The sequence below is a fragment of the Sphaeramia orbicularis genome, chromosome 12, assembly GCF_902148855.1.
Source record: "Sphaeramia orbicularis chromosome 12, fSphaOr1.1, whole genome shotgun sequence".
NCBI lineage: Eukaryota > Metazoa > Chordata > Actinopteri > Kurtiformes > Apogonidae > Sphaeramia > Sphaeramia orbicularis.
The window spans coordinates 57,518,714-57,540,585 of record NC_043968.1 but is presented as its reverse complement, the minus strand read 5'-3'; the positions used below and the strand labels follow the sequence as shown (position 1 = coordinate 57,540,585).

The 21,872-nt window shown below is 36.7% G+C and overlaps 1 protein-coding gene across 1 annotated transcript in view; it reads right to left on the bottom strand.

Moving 5' to 3' along the window:
- Positions 1–9,478: 9,478 nt before the first annotated feature.
- ajm1 (apical junction component 1 homolog) overlaps positions 9,479–21,872 on the bottom strand; it is a 29,253-nt gene continuing 16,859 nt past the window's right edge. The window contains exon 2 of the mRNA XM_030150695.1: positions 9,479–14,772. Within this exon, the coding sequence (XP_030006555.1) occupies positions 11,440–14,718 (3,279 nt within the window). The 5' untranslated portion in view covers positions 14,719–14,772 and the 3' untranslated portion in view covers positions 9,479–11,439. The remainder of the gene's footprint in view (positions 14,773–21,872) is intronic.

The following is a 21,872-nucleotide window of genomic DNA, read 5'->3' as shown; positions in this document are numbered from 1 at the left end:
TGTCCCTCTGGCGTCCACTGGCTTCTCTGGTACCGGACCCTCCGCCTGTCCCTGACGTTCCCTTTGCCTTTCCCTTGTCGGCTGCCTTCGACTGTGGAGGATGAGCTCAGTCCCAGGAGGACTCCCTTTGGTGAGCACCTGCCACTCAGCTCCACAGAGACTCTGTCTGAGGCTGTTTTTTGGACTGGCTTACACCTGTTGCTTGTCTGTAGTTTTAATAAAACTACTCGAACTTTTACATCTGTGTTTGGTCTGCATTTGGGTCCTGATTGTATTCGTTACAGGTTAAGACGAGACTAAGGCTTTATTTCTGAACAGACACATGACATGAAGACAGAATGTGTGTTTGGTATAAATGGTGCAAACTCTGAATACATTTTCCAGGATTTCTGCATAATTCTGAATACATTTGAGGTTCAGTGAATGTTAATCTGACCCTGTATGCTCTTTTTACCCTTTTATGGCCAAAACGACACTTGACACAGCTGCACACAGAAACGGGGGGAAAATTATTTTTTTTTTTTTAAATTTCTCATGAATTCGTAAACAGCTGCACTGCTCATTTTCTGGACTGAATATTTTTGTGAAGGCATACATTTTGGAAGTGTTGGGAGGAGTCAAAGCCCATTTCTGCCGCTGTGATCAAAATGAACAATAAATATCTAGAGAAATATCATCATTACTTTGAGATTCTGGCGCTTTGAAATAGTCATTCAATATTTTGACTAACATGACCTATTATTTTCATCACAGTTGCAGAATTTCCTCTGATTTTATGGAAATCAGAAAAAAAACAAAACATGGAAAAACATTAATCCTATTGTAAACCAAACACCCTTTTATGAAGAAAGTCTTAAAGCTGAAGGAGTCAAATTCAGGAAGAAAATGCCACAATTTGAAAATACACCCCTTCCCTCTGCAGTTTTTTCCTGTCAGTCCAAAGATATGAATAATAGTAGTTGAAGTAGACATTGTTTATGTGCTGTTATGAAGAACTAAAGCCACTTGTTTCCATTCTTTTCCAGGTTGAATCTGATCAGTGATTGATTATTACAGCTGTCAGTCATGTATGACTGACAGCTGTATGAAAACACCTTTCTTTAGACAAATTTACATTTATGCTTTTGGCAGATGCTTTTTTCCAAAGCGACTTACAGGGGAAAACCAAAATTTAAAAAATTATTAAATAATTATAAAATAAAATAAAATACAAGAATAGATTAAAGACATAAAGCAGCTGTACAATTAAAAACAGAGTTGTACAGAAGATTAAAAAGCAAAAATTATAGACTAAAAATACAAGAATAAATAAAGAAGACATAAAAACAGCTGTACAATTAAAACAGTGAAATAAAAATACCAAGTAAAACAACAGAATAACCATAATATATTTAAAATGGAATGTTTGAAAGTGCTAGGACAGGAGGTGCTCTTGGAAGAGTTGGGTCTTCAGGAGCTTCTTGAAGATAGGCAGGGATGCCTCTGTTCTGGTGGTGCTTGGTAGACCCATGAAAAGAGCCTGGATTGTCTTGTACAAGGTTTCGGGACCACCAGACAACAAACTGTGCATCACATGGTACTTTTCCTACAGCCCAAAGACATAGGGAACCAGCAGGAGCGGCAGTCTCATGTCCTCTCAGACCACTTGAGTTATATTATGCTGAAAGGTAACTATGGGATTCCTGTCCAGTGATGCTAAAACCTCTGCAGCTTTAATTTATTATAATTTTAAGGTGAGTCTGTTGACCTGGAGGAGCAGCTTGATGCTTAGCCAAGACACTGTGGCCCCGGATACTGGAGCCTTTCTGCTTTCTTTGCCTACACACTGTGTGAACGTGCACACATTCCCATCCTGTGGTGGGTTTTCACAGCACTTGAATCTCCTGGGCCTCCAGTTGAGCTGATCCCTTGAATGAACTTCAGTGCACTAATGTGCTGCTCTTATCTGAGCCTCCACAGTCCGCTGTCGGCCTGCCAGCAGACACAAAAGACGCTGAGCCGAGCGGCTTGATGCCCAGCCACAAGAATGAGCTCTGCTCTATTTTACCCTTCCTGCTTTACATTCTTTCACTGTCATGGCCTACATTCACTATGAACACACATGCACACGCACACAAACACTACACACAGCTGTAACAAAGACCATGCCCCAGGAACTTCAGTCATTTATTGATTCTGAAATCGGAGGTGGAGCAGGAATAAAGGACTGATGGAGGTCAGAGCCACAACTGCAGCTGGGGAGGGGTCGTCTCATTCTGACAGTCCAAGGCTCCATCCAGTCCCACTCAGGTCCCTGTGGACAGAGACAAGACACAACAGACACAACAGAGGGGACGGGGCTTCAGAGGACCACAGAGGAAGAACGAATACTGAGGCCGACTCAAGACCATGGTAAAAACAAAAGTCCTATTTCGAGCCCGGTTCTGTTCTAAGTACTTTACCTGCAGCACTAAGTACAGTTTTGAGGAACTTGTACTTTGTAGGATTTTAATTTTCTGCAGCTTTAAAGTTCTTTTGTGCATTTTAAGCACAGCACATTAAGCCAGTGGTTCCCAAACTTTTTGTCTTCCAGAAGTTTAACATCTCAGATAAGTGGTTGAACAGATATTCTGTTATCGTTGTTTTGAAGAAGAAGAAGAAGAGCCTTTATTAGTAATTCCATGTTTTCACTCTGTTATTATTTTGTACACACAGACAGGACAGAACCTGTCACCAAATAATGAATTTCACTCTGTTTGTCTCATGTCAACAACTCATCCATATGGACAAACTGAAAACAGCTGAGTGCATCAAATGTTTTTTTTTCTTTCTATTTTCATGAACCATATGTTGAGTCCTCCTATTCACTATATGGACAAATATACTGGGACACATCCCACCCCCACCTACAGCTCATTGGACTTCTTCCCATTGACTGATAAAATATCACGATAAAAATCTTCAAGTTGGTTGTTAATATTTATTACAATAAATGTCAAATCAGTATTTCTTCCTGAGTGAGACTTGAAGAAACCAGATGATTTTTGTGGTTTAAAATGATTTTTTACAGTCACAGTTATAAACATAAACAGTTATAATGATAAGTGTAAGATTTTGTAAAAACAAACTCTGAACCCTTTGTAAATGCTGTAGATCAGGGGTGTCAAACTCATTTTGGTTCAGGGGCTATATTTAGCCCAATTTGATCTCAAGCGGGCCAGACCAGTAAAATAATGACTTAATAACCTATAAATAATGACAAATCCAAGTTTTTCTTTTTGTTTTAGTACACCCCCCCCCCCCCCCCCCCCCGCAGTTAAATTATGAAAATATTTACATTTTACAAAAAAGATGAGAATAACCTGAAAAAAATGAAATTTTATTTGAAAAATTATTGCATTTTTAACAATATTATGCCTCTACTTATTATTTATACATCTACATTACACACAGTATTACATAAACATTTGGTAACAGGCAGAATATTGTTAAAATTTTGGAGTTTGGAACCAAAACTTGAACAATTTCTACAATATTACATCTCTTATTATTAACATAACTACAGATCACAGTGGATCCACAAATACACAAAACATTTAGTAACAGGCAGAATATTATTAAGATTGCACATTTGGGGTTGTTCATCTTTGTTTTTATTTATGTTTTTATTGGCATTTTATTGTGAAAGAATAGTTTTGTAAATGTAAATATTTTCACAATGTAATGTTATTTTTTCCACTTAGTTTTTTTCCACATAATTTTTCACAAAGAAAATTTGTAGTTGTCATTATTTATGGGTTATTGTGTTGTTATTTTTACTGGAGATCACATTGGTCTGTATGTGGAACCTGAACCAAAATAATTTTGACAACCTTGACTGTTCAGGTTCATTTTTGCTCTTTCATCCTGTGGGCCAGATTGGAACCTTTGGCAGGCCAGATTTGGCCCCTGGGCCGCATGTTTGACACCTGTGCTGTAGATGATGATAGTTTTAAATATTTTCAACGACATTTATCACTGTATAAAGTGATTCGGTTTGTCTTTATGGTTTTGAAGCCTAGCCCCGTTAACAAAGATACTAAATTCAGTAGGGGAGACTGGGGATGGTTGTAACACTTTTTGTCTCAGCTCCTATAGCTTGCAGAGTGTTTATGGTAGGGCTTTTAAATTTTGACACAAAGTACCTTCATTTGTCTATTACAAATAGAAATGTGTACAACTTCTCCAACTATATCACATAATTAATTATTTAATGTCAAAGGCAAGGAGCACTATTGTTACAACCTACCCCACTACCAGGGTAGGTTGAAACACAACCTGAGGTAAATAGTAACAGTAAGATTAAAAAACTAAAGACTGAGACTACACCACAAAATATGCCTCCATATACATTTATTGTGCATGTGCTAACACTCACATATCTTCCAATGGTTTACTAAGAATGAAAAGAACTTATCATTGATGGGTAAATGAAAAACATTCTCTGTGGCATTGATCCTACGAGTCAAAGAACATTCTTTGAAAAAATATTCAATAATATTTATGAATGGTGTACTCATGAGAACAGAAAACTTCAGTGGGAGGTCAGAGGCAGCTCCCAATTCACAAAAATAATTCAAGGAGGTATTTTCCACTTAAAGAAACCACAACCATGCGCACAAATGATAAAACATGGACGTGAGTGTGTTTATCTGTATGTGTCATCTGTCTAATCAGAATCCGATTCCCAGTGATCACACATATATGTAGGTTTTGCTGGGGTGCAATTTTCATGGATGGAGGACGAGGTGGAGTAGTCTTTAGCAACTGACCGTACTGTCTTTCCCTGCCTCATTTCATCTGATGCAGCTTTAAGTAAATGTGCACACACCCCTGTTTGTTTTCTGCACCCATTGTCTTGATATACTGAAAAGAGGGAGTAGAATAGAGAAAATACATGAGCTGTCATTACAGGATGGTTGTAACATTTTTTTGGAAGGTGCCACAACCCTCCCCACCCCTGTCAGCCACGGTTTAGCTAGCTGTACTAGCATAATAGTTTAAAAAAAAAAAAAAAAGCTGTGGAGTAAAATTGTGGAACAAATTGTGTGTGGAGATAAAACAAATACCACACAAAATTCGGTTTAAAAAAAGAAATAAGAATTGATTCTTGACAGGTACAGTATTTAATAATGACAGTGAGGGCTGTTTGTTTATGGATAATGTTGTATTGATAAATATGCTGTAATTATTGAAGAAAATTGTTGAATTGTTGAGTCTGTTTGTATGACTGTACTGCCATGAACATATTGTTGTGTATAAGTGAATTACTCCATTATGTATTCATTGTGGTTGAATGCTAAAATTAGAAAAAATGTATTGTTTGATTGTTGTATTGAGTTAGTGATAAAGGTGTAAAAGCACTTGAGGGGTAGAATTACATAAGTTTATACTTCTTCCTACTCCTTTTTGACCATGCAAAATTCAGATTTGCATGTACTTGAAGATAGATTCTATTAATTTAAATGTTAATTTGTTTTCGTCTTAATTTGCTTAATTTAGTTTTATTTTGTTTCTTTGCATGTTATAAATAAATAAATAAATAAATAAATAAATAAAATTAGTGTTTCATATTAGTGTTCATATTTTAGCTTAGAACCTACTCTTTAATCTAAGATAAATTTCCTAATTCAAACTTCAACAGTGTCAGTACTAATCAAAATATAAACCTGGTCCAAAAGATTTGTTTCTTGCCTGAAATTTTTTTTTTTATGCTTTTAAACCCACAAACGTCTTTCCACAGGCATGCAAACCCACATGCAAGATCAGGGAGCAAATGGATACACGTGAAATTTCACATGACATTAATGCCATCACTTATTGGTGAAAGTAATGCTGTTACAACCATCCCCTTGTTACAACCATCCCCAGTCTCCCCTGCGTTTGTCCATATATCATATAAATGTGTATACAGTAGTTTGGCTTAGCTCCATCTCCAGCCGCTTCAAGAGTAACATGCTGTGATGCTCAAACTGAGGAACCAAACCAGCAGTTTGAATATAAAAACTATTTTCATGGAGGACCTATATCTACACCAGAACACAGAAGACATCCAGGCCACATGTTGAATTTATAAGTGTATTATAGAGTCCCCATGTAGTAGACCAGCCTTTTTCCCCCAGAGCATCTGCACAAACTTCATGCAGCTTTGATAAATTTTGAAAATTATCTACAGATCCAAATACAGATCAATCTGTGTCAACTCATAAATGAAATCTAAACTTGACCTGAATATTCTGGTTTGTGGAGACCAAGTGGGACACATGATTTATGTGGGACACATGATTTATGTGGGTAACCTGATTTTCCCTCAAAAACATAAACAGCTGCCAGCACAAAAAAAAAAAAAAAAAAAAAATCTAATGATCTAAAATATTTAACAGTTTCAACCAATAATCTTATCAATACATGTAAATAATTCAGGTAAAATGCAGTTTCTCAGCTTTTCCTGTCATCAGATTTGACCCATTTGGACTTTAAAAGGCTCTGCAGTGAACGTGGAAACAACATCACTGATGAAACATGTAGTTTAACAATTGAGTGGCTGTAGACCACAGATGTCAAATATGCGGCCTGGGGGCCAAAACCACCCTGCGAAAGGTTCCAACCTGGCCTGTGGGATGAATTTGCAAAGTGCAAAATATATTAACAGTTAAGGACGTTGAATTAGAAAATAACAGCATAATAACCTAGAAATAATGACTCCAAATGTTCTTCTTGGTTTAATGTGAAAAAAATAATATGACATCATGCCTACGAATAATGGCAACACCTATTTTTTCTCTTTGATTTATTGCAAAGAACATTAAACTCTGATATCCTTTAAAAATGAAACGTCAATAACCTGAACAAATATAAACAACATGAAATGTCTAAAAAAAAAAAGTGCAATTTTTACAATATTCTGCCTCTTTTGTGCCATGGTTGATCTGATCTGTAATGCACATGTAGAAATCAGAAGTTGTTAAGTTATTGATCCAATTTTTCGTCCAATTCTTTCTTCTTATTTTTCTACAGAAATGTAATTTTTTCAGGTTATTCACATCTTTTTTGTTCGGATAGTTTGTAAAATGTAAATGATTTCATAATTCAATGTTACTGTTTGCATATAAAAAATTTGGAGTTGTCATTATTTATAGGCTATTATGCTATTATCTGACTGGTCCAGCCCATTGGAGATCAAATTGGGCTGAATGTGGCCCCTGGAAGAAAATGAGTTTGACACCCCTATTGTAGACGCTTGTTTTACATTCAGTTAATGATATATTTTGTTGAAAAAACTTACTTTTTCTTCACAATAACCACTGAATTTACTCTGAGCTATTGAGAACATCTACATCAGTAAATTAAATATAGAAAAATACCTGATTTTGACTGAAAAATGCATATTTAATAAATGGTGGTAATCTCTTAGGAAAGGTTAATATAGAGAGAAATCCATAATTAATAATTTAATCAACATGCTAAAGAGATTTTAATGAAAATAATCCAAATGAAGTGAATGATTTTCATGTAACAGAGGTGTCCTGGTATTTCATGTGCTGTCGGTGTCACTGCGAAAAATTCAGGAAATTATCAAAATATGGCTTCTGTCCAACAACTTCCTGTTCTTAGATCCAGTTGACGTTATGGGAACAGCAGGCTATGAATCCAAACAACCCCCAGCTTTACTCTGCTGAGGGGGCTTTTGCTGCAAATCTTTCCCCTTCATGCCATCTGTCAGTGCTTGAGACAGCCAAAAATAATCATAATAATTAAAGAAAAGTCGCTCTCGACACATAAAACAGTTCTTGCACTTCAACAAAATACACATAGCAGCATCCAGAGTTCCCATTCCATTTATTAGATATGATTTATAAATAGACACACTCGTACACATATGTTGAAAGTATAAAAAATACAAGATTACAGGATTTTCTAGACATTTTCGTGAGGTCTCTTCTTCATTGTCTTTGACACGTTATTTTAACTTGAATGGCTGACAAAAATGGAAAATGTATTTTTTTTTTCTTACACAGCATATAGTTTTCACTTTCACAAGTCCATTCATCAAGCAAGTTACTATCATCACTGTCATGTTAAAATGAGATCAGAGCATAGACAACAGAATCACATGCAGCCAGCATCTTTTCACTGAATCTGTACAGCACATCCCATCAGCCAGACAAATGTAACTCAGAGAAACAAATTCCAAATATATATGTGCTTCAAGTTTCATCGTAATTCATCTTATAAACTCCATGGAAAGCTAATATGAGGGCAAAGTGTTGGAATGAATGATTACCGAGTGGGAGAAAGTAGCTTATTCGTCTTTTATGGTGCACTGACAGTTGTTTCATCATGCCTTCTGGACGCGTTGAGTCACTCGTCAAACATGAGTCAGACCATTTATAATTGTTTGGACCTTAGCGTTTCAAGCATTCAGTATATTCCACTTACAGCTGATTTACTAAAATTCAACTCAAAAGCTCAAATCTTCATCAGTGTGCTGGCAGGATATTTGGGATTTAGGGTACAATTAAAGAAAATAATATTCAAGAAACATATTCTATCATCAAAAATAAAGTGACAAGGCTAAGTTGCACTGATACATGTTTTTAAACCTGCAACCAGCGACTCATTTTACATGCACATTAATATTCCAAATATGACAGTATTCTGAGTTTCTAACATAGGGCATGTTTGAGTTCAGCCTTATTCTGAAAGTGTTATTTTCCAATCAAGACACATGGTGATTTTAACTGAGCAGTGTTAATTTAAGGGAAATAATTTGCCATATTTCCTCAAATAGTAGCCCTGGTTTTTAATTACTTCAGCTGCTGAAATTACCGAGCCTTTACTTGATAGAGGTTTGTTTTAGAGTCAGGTCTTTATATTTAACTTCTTCTATTTAATAAGTAGAACGAGTCGTATGTAGTACAAACCTTGTTTTAATTTGCACACATTTGCGATCTTAACCCTGTAAAGCCTGAACCATTAAATCACTGACAGAAAATTCCTGTTCTTTGAAACTGGAGCCTTTATTGGTCTTTCTGAACAACCCCCCCCCCCCCCCCCCCCAAAATTTTTCAAATATCAATTTCCATGTATGAGTTTCAATTTTGTATCATATTTGATACGTCAGGTCTCAATGGTCCAATATTGTTATTTTTGAACAAACTAAAACATACTATAACACAAACATGTCTAACAAATTGGTAATTCCTTTTCAAATTGCCAAAGTTCTGCCTCCTTCCTCATTAATTTAATCTTGTAGTGTTACTGGAAAGGCCTCTGGTGAACAAATTCCTCCCCCCTGGTGGATTATCCATGTATTGCATGTATCTAATTGTATAAATCAGGTTTTTCAAGCAAAAAATTTCACACTGATCATGTAGAGGGCTTTAAAACTATGTATCATATATGATACGTTTGGCATTATAGAATTAAAAGTACTATGATGTGCTTTTCCACAAACACCCTCTTTACTCATAAAAGCCTTTGATCGTTTCAGTGGATAGATTCTATTTGTTGCTTAACAAAAGTTTCCATTGTGTGAACATTATCTCCTTTTTGCTCTTGTAAGTTTGACCAATGACAGTTTTGTTGAAACAGTAAGACACACACCTGCAGTGACTGAAATCTGTGACTGAATACCACTTCAGGTGAGAGACGTAGTGCAACAGAATATTGAAAAATGATATATTCTGTTGTTGAATGGATTGAATTAAACTTGTTTACTTGTGTAACATTGTGCTTAACTGGTAGCATATTACATGACAAGCACCAAGTTTTATACCTATTGTTGTTTTATCCAGCCTGTATTCGACAGCTGGCTTGTATTTGTTCATGTCGAGCAGAATTTGGCTTTTAGGAGGATTCCTTGGACGTGTATCAAAAACATTTTATGCATCTCAAATACCTACAGCAGTTTCAAACTAACCAACCAAGCCAAAGTTTGGAAATATGAGTAAATATGCATTGCAGACCATGTTGTAATTATGCTCTTTTGAAAGAATAGCCTTAAGACTGGGGGTGGTGGTGGGTGTGGTAATAAAAATCAGAGTATCCACAGCTCTTTGTAAACTGTAGTATTTGTGGAACATTAATTTCATTAACCACGTGAACAGATTAGATGGAATAGTCTTTTTCAGAATAAGGCCAAGACATAAAAATATGGAATATTTTGTGCATATCAACATAGTCATTGGGCAGTCTAATGTTTCTGATTAGCTAAAACCAAAAGGACAATAGAAATCACACATGTAATAAACCTAGTGCAGCACAAATACACAACTAATGTCTTTTTCAAGCATTAATGTACCATATAGCTACTGTGCCAAATCTGGCTCACCGTGTTCTAAGGACAATAACTCCTGCTGCTAATTCATATAGTTTAATTTGTAAATATATCTAAAAATACAACTCATCAACTTCAGCATTATAGGAAATTGCATGGTTTCTTGGTATTCTGCCAAGTTTTGTTTTTGTAGTAGGTAACTGTAACTATTCACAGTGTTTTAACTGTTCACACCAACACCTGCAGCTGGTAACTGGCACCATTCAGTAGTTGTTATGGAGGTTAAGTTCATGTCCAGTGTTGCTCAAGTTATTCTGGTAAGTACAATTGAAGCAATACTGAATTTAATCAAATTTCTCCTTTTACCTCTCAAAACTATGCAAGTAGATTTAACCATGAAAAAATGTTAACATTAAGTAGAGCACTATAGTCGATGTGTCAAACAACACAAGTGTCTTTTTTCAGTTTTCTTTGTTTCCTTATGTTAAGGATCTATGATGCCACCAACATTTTTAATATTAATATTATCTCAACTTCAGCAAAAACTTTCTTTACAGATATTTGAATAATATAATATAATATGATATGATATGATATAATATAATAATATAATATAACAGAAACAGCTCCTTTTTGCAGGAATGTTATAACTAACTCATTAAGCAACTTTGCATAGAAAGTATTCATGTAGCTAAGAAAATAATGTTTAATATTTTCTGCATGATATACCATTGAAGTCACATATGAAAAATAGTCATGTTGTACTCATGTAAATGGACTGTTTCTCATTTCAAGAAGCTAGGTTTCAAAGACATACCATTTTTACTAAGAATTTCAAAAAATCTAAAACCAGAACGTCAGTACAGGATAATCCTAAAAGGAATGTGTATAAAGACAAATGACTTGTGGTAAATAAAATGTATGTAGTTGTTAAAAAGATTAAAATAAATATTGAACTGTACTCATTCTGCTCCTGACAGATGATATTCTGATAAGAATAATACTGACCAAGCAGACATGAAGATATATTATTTTGATAACAAAATACTTATCTACAAATGTTTGTAATTGGATTGATATATAAATATGTTTCTCAATATATATGTATTTCTATACATATATATTTACAACAGAAGGCGCACTTAAATGATGTCATCGAGAAGATGCGGGGTGCCTACCCAGTCCAATGTCCTGGGCTCGGAGGCTGCCATAATCATGCACATAAACTGTTTACCGGTCCTCTTATCAATAGGATAAATGGTGGTGGGTGTGAACCTTCTGTTACTTTCCACAAACTCACAGAGCTGCTGATAGACTTGTGGGTATTCGTGACGTAAGAAAACGCCTCGAATTCGCAGCTCCCTTTGTATATTAATGAAACAGATTTCCCTGGCCTTCCTGCCTTCCTCTCCCTCTTTGTCAATATCTGCTGTTCCAGGAGGTGGAGTAAGGATCAGCGTTTCCATGTCACTTTCTTTTTTGTGAACCTTTCTCTCAGGACTGAAGGATGCCAAAGCCACCTTTGCATATTTTCTAACAGTTGGAGCCTGATTCCTTGGTGATGGCCCATCAGGCAGCTGGTCACCAACAGCAATGGATACATTCAAAACGAAACATTCGTTAGGGTCGTACTCCTTCCCAGCTTCCTGAAGCTCTTTACAGTATTCCCCGAGGTTGTCCTTGAAGCTTTCCAGCTCTCGAAGGGACAAGTATGTAGGAGACATAAGAAGACTATCGAGGCCATACTGCAGGAAGTTACTGGATGAAGCTGGGTTTGGGAAACCAAGGAAGAGAACTCCTCTCCCTCGAGACAGGTAGCCTACCTTGGCAATGCGGGAGAAGGCTTTATGGACATCAACAGTTTCCCGACAGTGTTTGATGATGTGGCGACATGTGCTGCCAATTCTTCCATACAGGCAGCTTTCTTTATGAATGTCCCAATCTTCTCTACGACAGTTCCTGGAACAGTAGTAGGTGTAGCAGCTGTGGCAGGATTTAAAGTAAAGGCAGGCATTGAACAAGGTCTCTGTCCTCCGGCATTTGTTGTTTGAGCACATCATTGTATCGTCCTCATCTGGGCTCTGATCTGGGGAGCACTCATCTGCACTCTTCATGGCATCACTAGCCCCATCCATATCTCGAAAAGAGTCAGGATTCATTCGTATTGACGTTGGCTGTTTGTCAAGAGGAGCTGGCTCCTCTGTACCTGCCTTCGAGCTTTTCCTGGATAGAGATACTGCCTCTTCCTCATCAATTAACTTCTTTAGTTGATCCAGAATATCTTCACTTGCCCTTCTACTAGGAGGCTTGTAGTCGGTCACAAGATCTGCCAGAAGCTCATCAAGTTGTTCAAGGCTTTGTTGTAGAGAAGCATTGTCATGCGTCTTTTCTTTGGTTGAGCTTTCAAAGTCACGCTGAGACAGCTCAGGACCCTCAGTGCTTCTGGAGTCAAGAACATCCCAACTGGCAGATCGTCCTTCAGCCTTGTTAAGGTTTCCTGTTCGGATGTCGTTGTCAGTAATTGTTATCTCAGGAGTGACAAACCAGAGTTTACTGGTAGTGCTCTTTGACGTTTCTGTTGGGCTTTTGTCAATCAGTGAGTTATCAGACATTGATAGGGCTGCATAGCGTCTTGGTGAACTGGAGAGGTTGACTACCACTGGTTGTGGTTTGTCACTAGTGGCTGCTGCTGGCTTCCTGGAGTCAAGAAGATCATCATAGCTCTGACCCCGGTGAACAGGCAGAGGTTGTTCCCTCTCTACACGAGAGTTGAGAATGTTGTCCCAGGACCTTGAGTAAGATTTGGATTCTGTGCCAATTCTTTGAGGTTCAACACATGGGTTGGTATACCACGGTGTTAGAACAGGCTCCTGTTGCACTCTGGTTGGTGTGACTTGTGACACATAAGAAGCAGGATTGGTTGAATATCCAGATGCATCTGAGCCGTACCAGTCATCTGTTTGTGCCTGAACTACTCTAGCATGTCTTCGGCCTTCTGTGTAATATGCCCTTGCTGGTATATGATGCTCTGGTGGCATTGCATACATGTCACTGGGATAATAAAACCTTGGCGGAGCAGTCTGAATCTGGTAAGATCTTGGATCATCCCCATAAAATATTCTTGTTGGAGGTGTTTGTATGATGTATGGCCCAGGCTCATTTGCTGCATAGGGTTTAGGATACCCTGTCTGCATAGAGTATGGGTAGGCCTCCATCTCAGAATAATAGGGTCTTGTAGCTACAGCATGCACCATTCGAGTCCTTGGATCTTGGACATATTGCACCTTTGGAGTGTATGTTTGTCCTGGTGTGTAACGATCATCATGAAAGTAAGTACTTGGCTGAGGTGGAGCAGTAGTAACATATCTCCCTGGATCATCTGCATAAAAAAATTTGGTTGGCACATTAGGACTGGAATGAGCTCTACGTTCTCTACCATAGTAGTCACTAGAGGAAGGCATTCTTTGCAAAGGAATCTCCATGGGTTGTATGTAACTATTGGGCATGCTGCGGGAATATTGATAAGCATGCCTACTTTCTGTTCCTAACGAGTCAGTGGGGGTTGGTGTTCTAGAATACGAGAAATGGCGTGGTACAGTCAGGCTCCTACTACCTGCACTGTGGTGCCTCTGCCATGGTATGTCCATCTGAGGAGTAGCCTGTTTCCGTCCAGAATGTTGTAATGCTGCATCATCAGGTTTGATGTCCACCCGACACCTGACATGAGGACTAGTTGCTGGCTTATCCAGCCCTCCATCCTCTGAAGTATCTGCAGCATAGTGAGGAGAATATCTACTGCTGTCTCCCATTTGAGGCTGCAGCTTAATGGGATGTACTTCATGCATGTGAGCCTTAGTAGCTGCATGGGATGACTCCCTACGTGGCGATACTTCTGGTTTCCAGCGAGCTTCTCTAGGGGTCCTTTGTGACTCCCTGCCCTTCCTCCCTGAAGAAGAGGACCCTTCAAAAGACATAGGAGTGAAACCAGTTTGGACCCGAGGGGCACTTTTTGACCTGGTCCTTCTTTTTTGTTCAGGGACAACTACTTCACTGACCACCTCTGCAGCCATTGGCTGAGGGGTAAGCCTATGACTAAAAATGTCCGGAGCAGAAAAGCGGTATCTCTGCTGGCGGCCCAAGGCATTCCAGGCCACTTCTGGGTTGGCTGCATGCCTGTCAGCCTTCCTGTATGGGGACTCCATTGAGTATTTATGTGATTTTGGGTACTCCAATGACTTATAGTCAAAGGTACGGCAGCGCCTCTTATTGACTTTGCTCTTACTGTCCTCCAGTGTGCTGTAATTTATAGAATCACATTGTTTGGAGGGTTGCAAGGACTTGTAGTGTGAAGAAATGGGAATCACTTTTATATCTCGATGCACAGTTGATACTAGTATGTCAGGCGGGTCTGTGCGTGTCATCTTAAAGGGACTCCTCTAGTTTTCTCCATTAAGTTGCTTTAATGTTGATGTCTCCTAAAAAGTAAAGAAAGAAGTACAGTCAGTTATATTTTCCCAGATAGATTAAATGTGTTACATCTATTTTACATACAAAACAAATTTTTCACTTGTGTCTTTGCTCCAGTTATTCTCATAATTATTAATCTCCTGAACTGAACCAACCTGGATGTTACTGGCTCCATATGGCGGCCAATCTGACCTCATCTGACCTTCTCATATCATGACTTGCAGATGACCAATAATCTCTTCAGCTTGCCTTTTTTTTTTTTTTTTTTTTAATTATCTAATAAATCTAGGTATTATTCATTATTTTAATGCATGGCTAATGGTGATCATTTGAGGTAGAACACAATTTTGTAGGTGATTTCCAACCAGACTATAAGTTTTCCACTAGTTTTCTCTGGTTTCTGGAGGCTTCAGATCTGTGTGATGACTGTTTATTGTAATCTGATTATAAAATCTGCATTTTTGCATAACTTTGGGTCTGACATCATTACAATATTGACAATATCAAAATGAAGTAAACATTTTCCTTTACGTACTGCTGTAGTGTTTCCATTAATTACCTATTCTGTCTAAAAATATCAAAAGTTCAGCCATCAGACCATCAGATGTTGGTCTTAATCCTTCACCATTAGAGCCTGGCCGATATGGGATTTTTGGGTCCGGTGCCGATACCAATACTGGGTGCTAAAAAAAAGCCGATATCTGATATATTGGCCGATATATGAAATAAGAACATTGATATAGTGGATATAACTGTCTTATATCAGATAATGGTGGACACATGAATTAACAGTTGCGTCTTAGTTTATCTCAAATCTAAGTGTTACACAGACTCTCCAAGGTAAAGATGGACGTTAATATAATGTTTAATTGTGAAATTGCTGTTTGTAGTCTGTGTGCACTACAATGCACTTAAAAAATGAGAAGACAGAGATAAAAACAATGACGTGTTGGCCAGATCCATCCACACCACAACAAGATAAATCTAACAATAAACAGCAAACACTTATTCCTCTTTATGTCACCTTGAATGTGATATTGTAGGTCAAATTATTTTTCATTTGTGGGTAACATCAGAATTTACATCAGAAAAATCTTGATCAACACAAATATAAAGAACAGATTTCAGAACAGATTTCACCTCAAACTGAACCTCAGTGATGGCATCCATAGCCTCACATCTGTAACAAATCCAAAACACTCAAATACTCCTGGGCATTTCTACTGTACTTCTTTGAAGCCTTTGACAGAAACTATTCTGAGATCCATCGTATTATATGACATCATTTGTATCTTTGTCACAAGACGTCCAACTGAAGGCAAAAATAAGTTCCGGAATGTCTTTATTGAATCAAAAGTATGCAAATAGAAACACTCAGGTCTGTGGAGAGGCATCCAGCACTGCTTTGTGCAGTGGTTGTATTATAGAATAGAATAGAATAGAATAGAATAGAATAGAACTTTATTGCCACTGTCACAGGAGTAATGAAAATTTGTTCAGCAGCAAAAACAATTAGTGCAAAAAAGGACTGTATACAAAATATCACACAAAATACTGAAAAATGTAAGAAATATACGACAGCTACAAGATAAAATAATAAATGTACATATATTACTAAAGTACTACAAAAACTACTGATATATACAGACTGTATATATATATATATATATATATATATATATATATATATATATATATATATATATATATATATATATATATATATATATATATATATATATATATATATATATATATAAATATATAAAAGGTGCATGTGTTTATTACCTCCGCCAAGGAGATTATGTTTTTGTCAGCATTGGTTTGTCTGTCTGTCTGTGTGCAAGATAACTCAAAAAGTTATGGATGGATTTGGATGAAAATTTCAGGAAATGTTGATACTGGCACAAGGAACAAAAGATTATATGTTGGTGGTGATCGGGGGTGGGGGTGGGGGGCCACTGATCTGCCTTGGCGGAGGTCTGCGCTCTACAAGTGCTTTTCTAGAAAAGACAGCGCAGACCTCCGCCAAGGCAGATCAGTGCCCCCCACCCCCACCCCTGATCACCACCAAAATTTAATCATTTGTTCCTTGTGCCAGTATCAACATTTCCTGAAATTTTCATCCAAATCCGGGGCACTGATCTGCCTTGGCAGAGGTCTGCACTCTCCAAGTGCTTCTAGTTATTAAAGTATTATTAAAATTAAAGTACTTTTACTGCATCATTATTTGTTTAGCCACTTGTCAATCACTTTATTCCCCAAACATGACACTGAAAATCAATTACAAGTTAGTGATCTTCTAGATGTTGCTTGACCCTGAACAATCCCTCATTTGTACAAAACCCATAAATATGATCTTGAATAGATCTTCCAACGAGTACGCCCAGTCCACTTCATATGTTTCTTTAGTGAATGAACTGCTCGTGTGCTTTGTCAAACATATGTTGATACTGTAACTGTGGTTATCTGATGTAAGAACTCTGCGTTGGTGAATTATTAATGTAGAAACCCTGTTGAGCATCACTTTGTGTTTAATGGACATACTCTAACGCTGAGGATGATGGACTGGAATACAACAGCAAATGACTTCACAGCATCAAATGTAATTTTAAAACAATAGCACAAGATCACTGAGGTTATTATACTGATGTATTTATTAGGACATACCTGTAAAGAAAAGTTTTTTCATCCTTCATTTTTCACAAGATGCCAGAGGCAGGAAATATCATAGAACAAGTTTTCAGGTATATTTGTTTTTCTTATAGTTTTTAACAACTTTTACTCTCTATGTTTTAGCACAAATGTCTGCTCTTCGTACTCATTACACTTTTCAAACAGACATTTTACTTTTATGAATCATTGGTTATTTCTTGTTGAGCATCATTTTGCTTTATTCCAACATGAAGACCAGTTTCAGTGTAAAAACATGAAACAATAACAGAAAAAATGATCACAACAAAAGATGAAAATGATGTAAGAGACATACAAAGACGCTGAGCTGGTGAATGTAATGTTTTGTTGTTGACGCTGTTTTACACTTTGGGCAATGATAACACATATTACACCATTTTCATTTAAAGTATGAATGATTTATATTCTTTATTATCTGAATCTGATGTCAGGTTCAGTTCATTTTGCACAGACACATCTCATATAAGTGTCCTTTAAAACTCCTATTTAGTTTTATACGCTGAGTACATTTCAGTCTGTATTTTTTTAACTTTGCTACAGTAGTCTTTTGTACACAAATACCAAGTACTTTGATAGGATTAAAGAATGTGTGGACTTCTATCACCTCTGTGAAGAACACTTCCAATATAAATAATTGAAATTAATTAATTAATTCTGTGTAGTTTATTCACAATCTTTACACAGAGAAAAAAAAACCCTTTTGGCTAAAGAAATTGTGCATTTAAATTGTACATTTTAACTGCAGACTCATAGTCATGATTGACAGACTATTTATGTTGAACAAGCAAAATCGCCCTCGAAAAAGAGATTTTATCTCAAGGGACTTCCTGGTTAAATAAAGGTTAAATAATAACTACAAAAAAAAAATAGAAAAAAAGGCAAGAATAAAAAAAAGCAAGAAAAGAACAACAACAAAAGAACATATTAACCGTATAATATTTACAAGTGAAAATAGAGAGAAAAACTGTAATATTAATAGTACATGAATGTACATAGATGTACACGATTACACACATGGAAATATATTTATGTATAAATATATATAATCAATCATATGCATACCGAATCCTACATATATACATCTGATTTGTTTTGTATATTATGTTCCTGAAAAGGAGTTGGAAAAAGTTGAATCTTAAAACAATTACACAACCTGCAGCTGCACATATTTGTAAAATGAATGATGCAATAGTAAATACAAAATAATCCAGCAGTAATTTTATGTCTTAATATAATAATACCTTTAATTATTTATTATTTATTTAATTCAGAACTTTTTTTTTAGGAATATATACATCTATTTATGACATTTACTGAAGTTGGATTATTTTTCTGTTTTATATTGTATTTATATTTGTATGATTCATTTTCTACTGTTCTTGGAGTATCTGCAATATTACACATTTCTCTCTGAAATTACTAAATATTCTGATTCGGATCAAAGACAATCAGCTAACTAATGTGCGTACTACTGACATCATATAATTCATACAATGTTTAAAATGTTAAAAATATATAAATATCTTATTTAACTTGCGTACTATTAGAAAGTGTTGAGCTATACAGACTTAAAGCTTACCTCATCCTTATCTGACAATGATTAATGTGCTCTTACTGTAAAGACTGACCATTTACTGACATTGTCCATATTAAGCAAATCTTTTGAAATATTTAGATAAAAATAAATGCTTTAGTTAGGATCGGTAAAAGAAAACAGCAATGAAAAAAGCCTTTAATTGAGTGGCGTTCAGTCATGACTTGATGCTTGATGAATAATAAATAACACCATGTGGCGCTTCTAATCACACTGAATGCATCTGCATGACTTTAACATATGATTTCAAAGGCAGCGAATGGAGACAAGCAGATGGAGAGTGGGGAGATTTGTCTACAATCAGCAACATGACAAAAGAAAAAAAGAAATCAGCCATGCCAAGACCGAAAAACATATAAATAAAGGATGATATTTCAAGATGTTTAGTGAAGCTGTGATAATTCATCTAAAATGATATTCTTGCCTGTTGTTCATACAGTCATCATCTGTGTTTTCCAGAAATAAAATGAAAATAAAGATGCTAAGCAAATGTTACTATCAAAAATATTGTTAAAAAATACAAATACAAGCTGGTGCAACCTGTGTGAGACCACTGTAGAAGAAGCTGACCCACATAGAGCAACTGGTTGAGCAGACTCTCAGACCAGAACAGATGGAGGATCATTATGGTGCTGACATGGCTGATGTCTCCCGAAAAATCCTGGGGCAACTGCAGCCAGGCACACATTTGTAAACGGCCTTTAAAAAGAATGTAACTGTCATAGTGGGAACAGGTCTGTGAGGGTCATGCACAGCTTTAAAAAGCACAAAAACTACAAGAATGGCTCCAGTCCTGCATGTTAGACTGTGAAAATGTCAGCATGCATGTGCAGTGTTTAGTGGAGTGGATGTAAGTCATATCTGGCCTTCAGCCTCTGACCCCGCAGGTGGGATGAAGGCTCAATCAGCTTCACTGATCTGCTCCTGAACTGCAGTCCTTCAAATATGCATTTCAGATTATATGCACGACGCTGATCCTCAGATTACAGGCGAACTGTTCCAGGCAGGTGCAATTACAAAATGAAATGTCTCCAGGTGCACACAATCCACACACGCAACTTATCTTCAGATTAAAACCAACCTTTTAGATGCCTATGAATCAGACAGGTTCATTATGACCATGTGCTCATTGTGGATACACACTGGTATTAGAGCACAAGTCAGGCCACCAGTCAGGACAAATCAGCCAGTTTAATACCAGATGTTTAAGCCAAAGAACTCCTGGGACAATCTGCTTCAACCCAAAGCACATCTTCAAACACACACACCTCTATTAACCTTCAGATGTAAAGACTGTGTCGAGGTAAATCCCACAGTGGGTGTGATTTCAGCCACGCCCCCCGGCATCTCAGAGCTCTGAATACTGATCACTTTTGGAAACCTCATTTTCTTCATATACTGTTCATTTTAATTATTAAATTGTGGCTGTTTGCTAATAACACATCACTCTGTAACAAGCTGAAAACGTATTTCAGCTTCACATAGACTTGATATAATAGATTTTATGTGATTAAATTAAGTGTTTTGTCATATAAATCATACATAGGGGTGCTGCTATATCCTCCTGACACCCAGGAAAGTAAACGTTTTGGCTTTTTTTATATTAATTAATTTTATTTTCTTTTTTTATGATTGGACAGTGATTTTATTTATTTATTTTTAAGTAACGCTGTGAAACTCTTGTCCCTTACAGAGGACAAAAATGCATTGCAGGGTCTCCCGAGGATGTAAGTGATGTCAAACTGTGCATTTACGTAACTGCAAAACGTAACTTTAATTAATAAAATAATAAAACGTGCAGCATGCATGTGTGAACATGCAAGCCTGCTGTCTTACTGTGGCCCATAAAAAAATACACATTAAAGACAACAATGAGTCTGTCATTTGCACACTTCATCACACAATTTATTTATAGGGACCTAAGCAGAACTGGAGCCCCCACCACCTCACTGCAACCACTGCACCTGACTTACTGTGACTTCTATTTGTGACTTTTTGCATTTTTTGTACATTAATGAACTTGAGAAAACAGTACGCTAATGTTAGTATAATTCCTCAAAATGCAGTCAATGTCCAGTAGATGCACACCCTGAAATACAGGACTGGTACTGAGAATGGATTAAACCAGTAGCATTAGCTTGTCAGCCTATTATATAAAGTTACAGTTTTGTATAATTAGAGTCAACATAAGATATAACAAAAACGTCAAGCTCTTCTAAGGGAAATTTGGAAGACTTATGGTTCACAGGGTGCTAACCCCTTAGCGTCTGAATTTATATCCAATTATATTGAAAAATACATTTGTTTTTGCTTTCAAGCAGATGCTAAATTAAAATTGTTAATTTAACTATAGCACATACACTAGACATAAACCTAGGTATCATTCAACAAGCACCATGGTCAAAAATAATGAAAAAGTAATGAAACAGATTTTTCGTCTCAGGATGGAGATGGTTTTATTGATGCCACAAAATTATTTTCAGTGTCCTGACTAGGTATGTATCGAATATGCCCGAACAGGAATTAGGGGAACACATACACTATCTCAGCTGATTCCGTAATGGAAATGGTTTGATGCAAATTTGCAACAGTCAACGTTAAGGGGCTTAAGAGGCACTTAGTTCCCTTTGTCTTCCATACACACTGTGACTACATATTCTGGGTTAAAAATACACTGTTTAAAACAAAACTGCCACTAGAGCATGTCAACAGTGACAGCCTACATTGCTGTCACTAGCATTTCAGTGATAATCTTGATTTTGTTTTTCACACAATTTTCACATTATTCAAAGACAAAAAGTCAATTTAATCAAATTGATT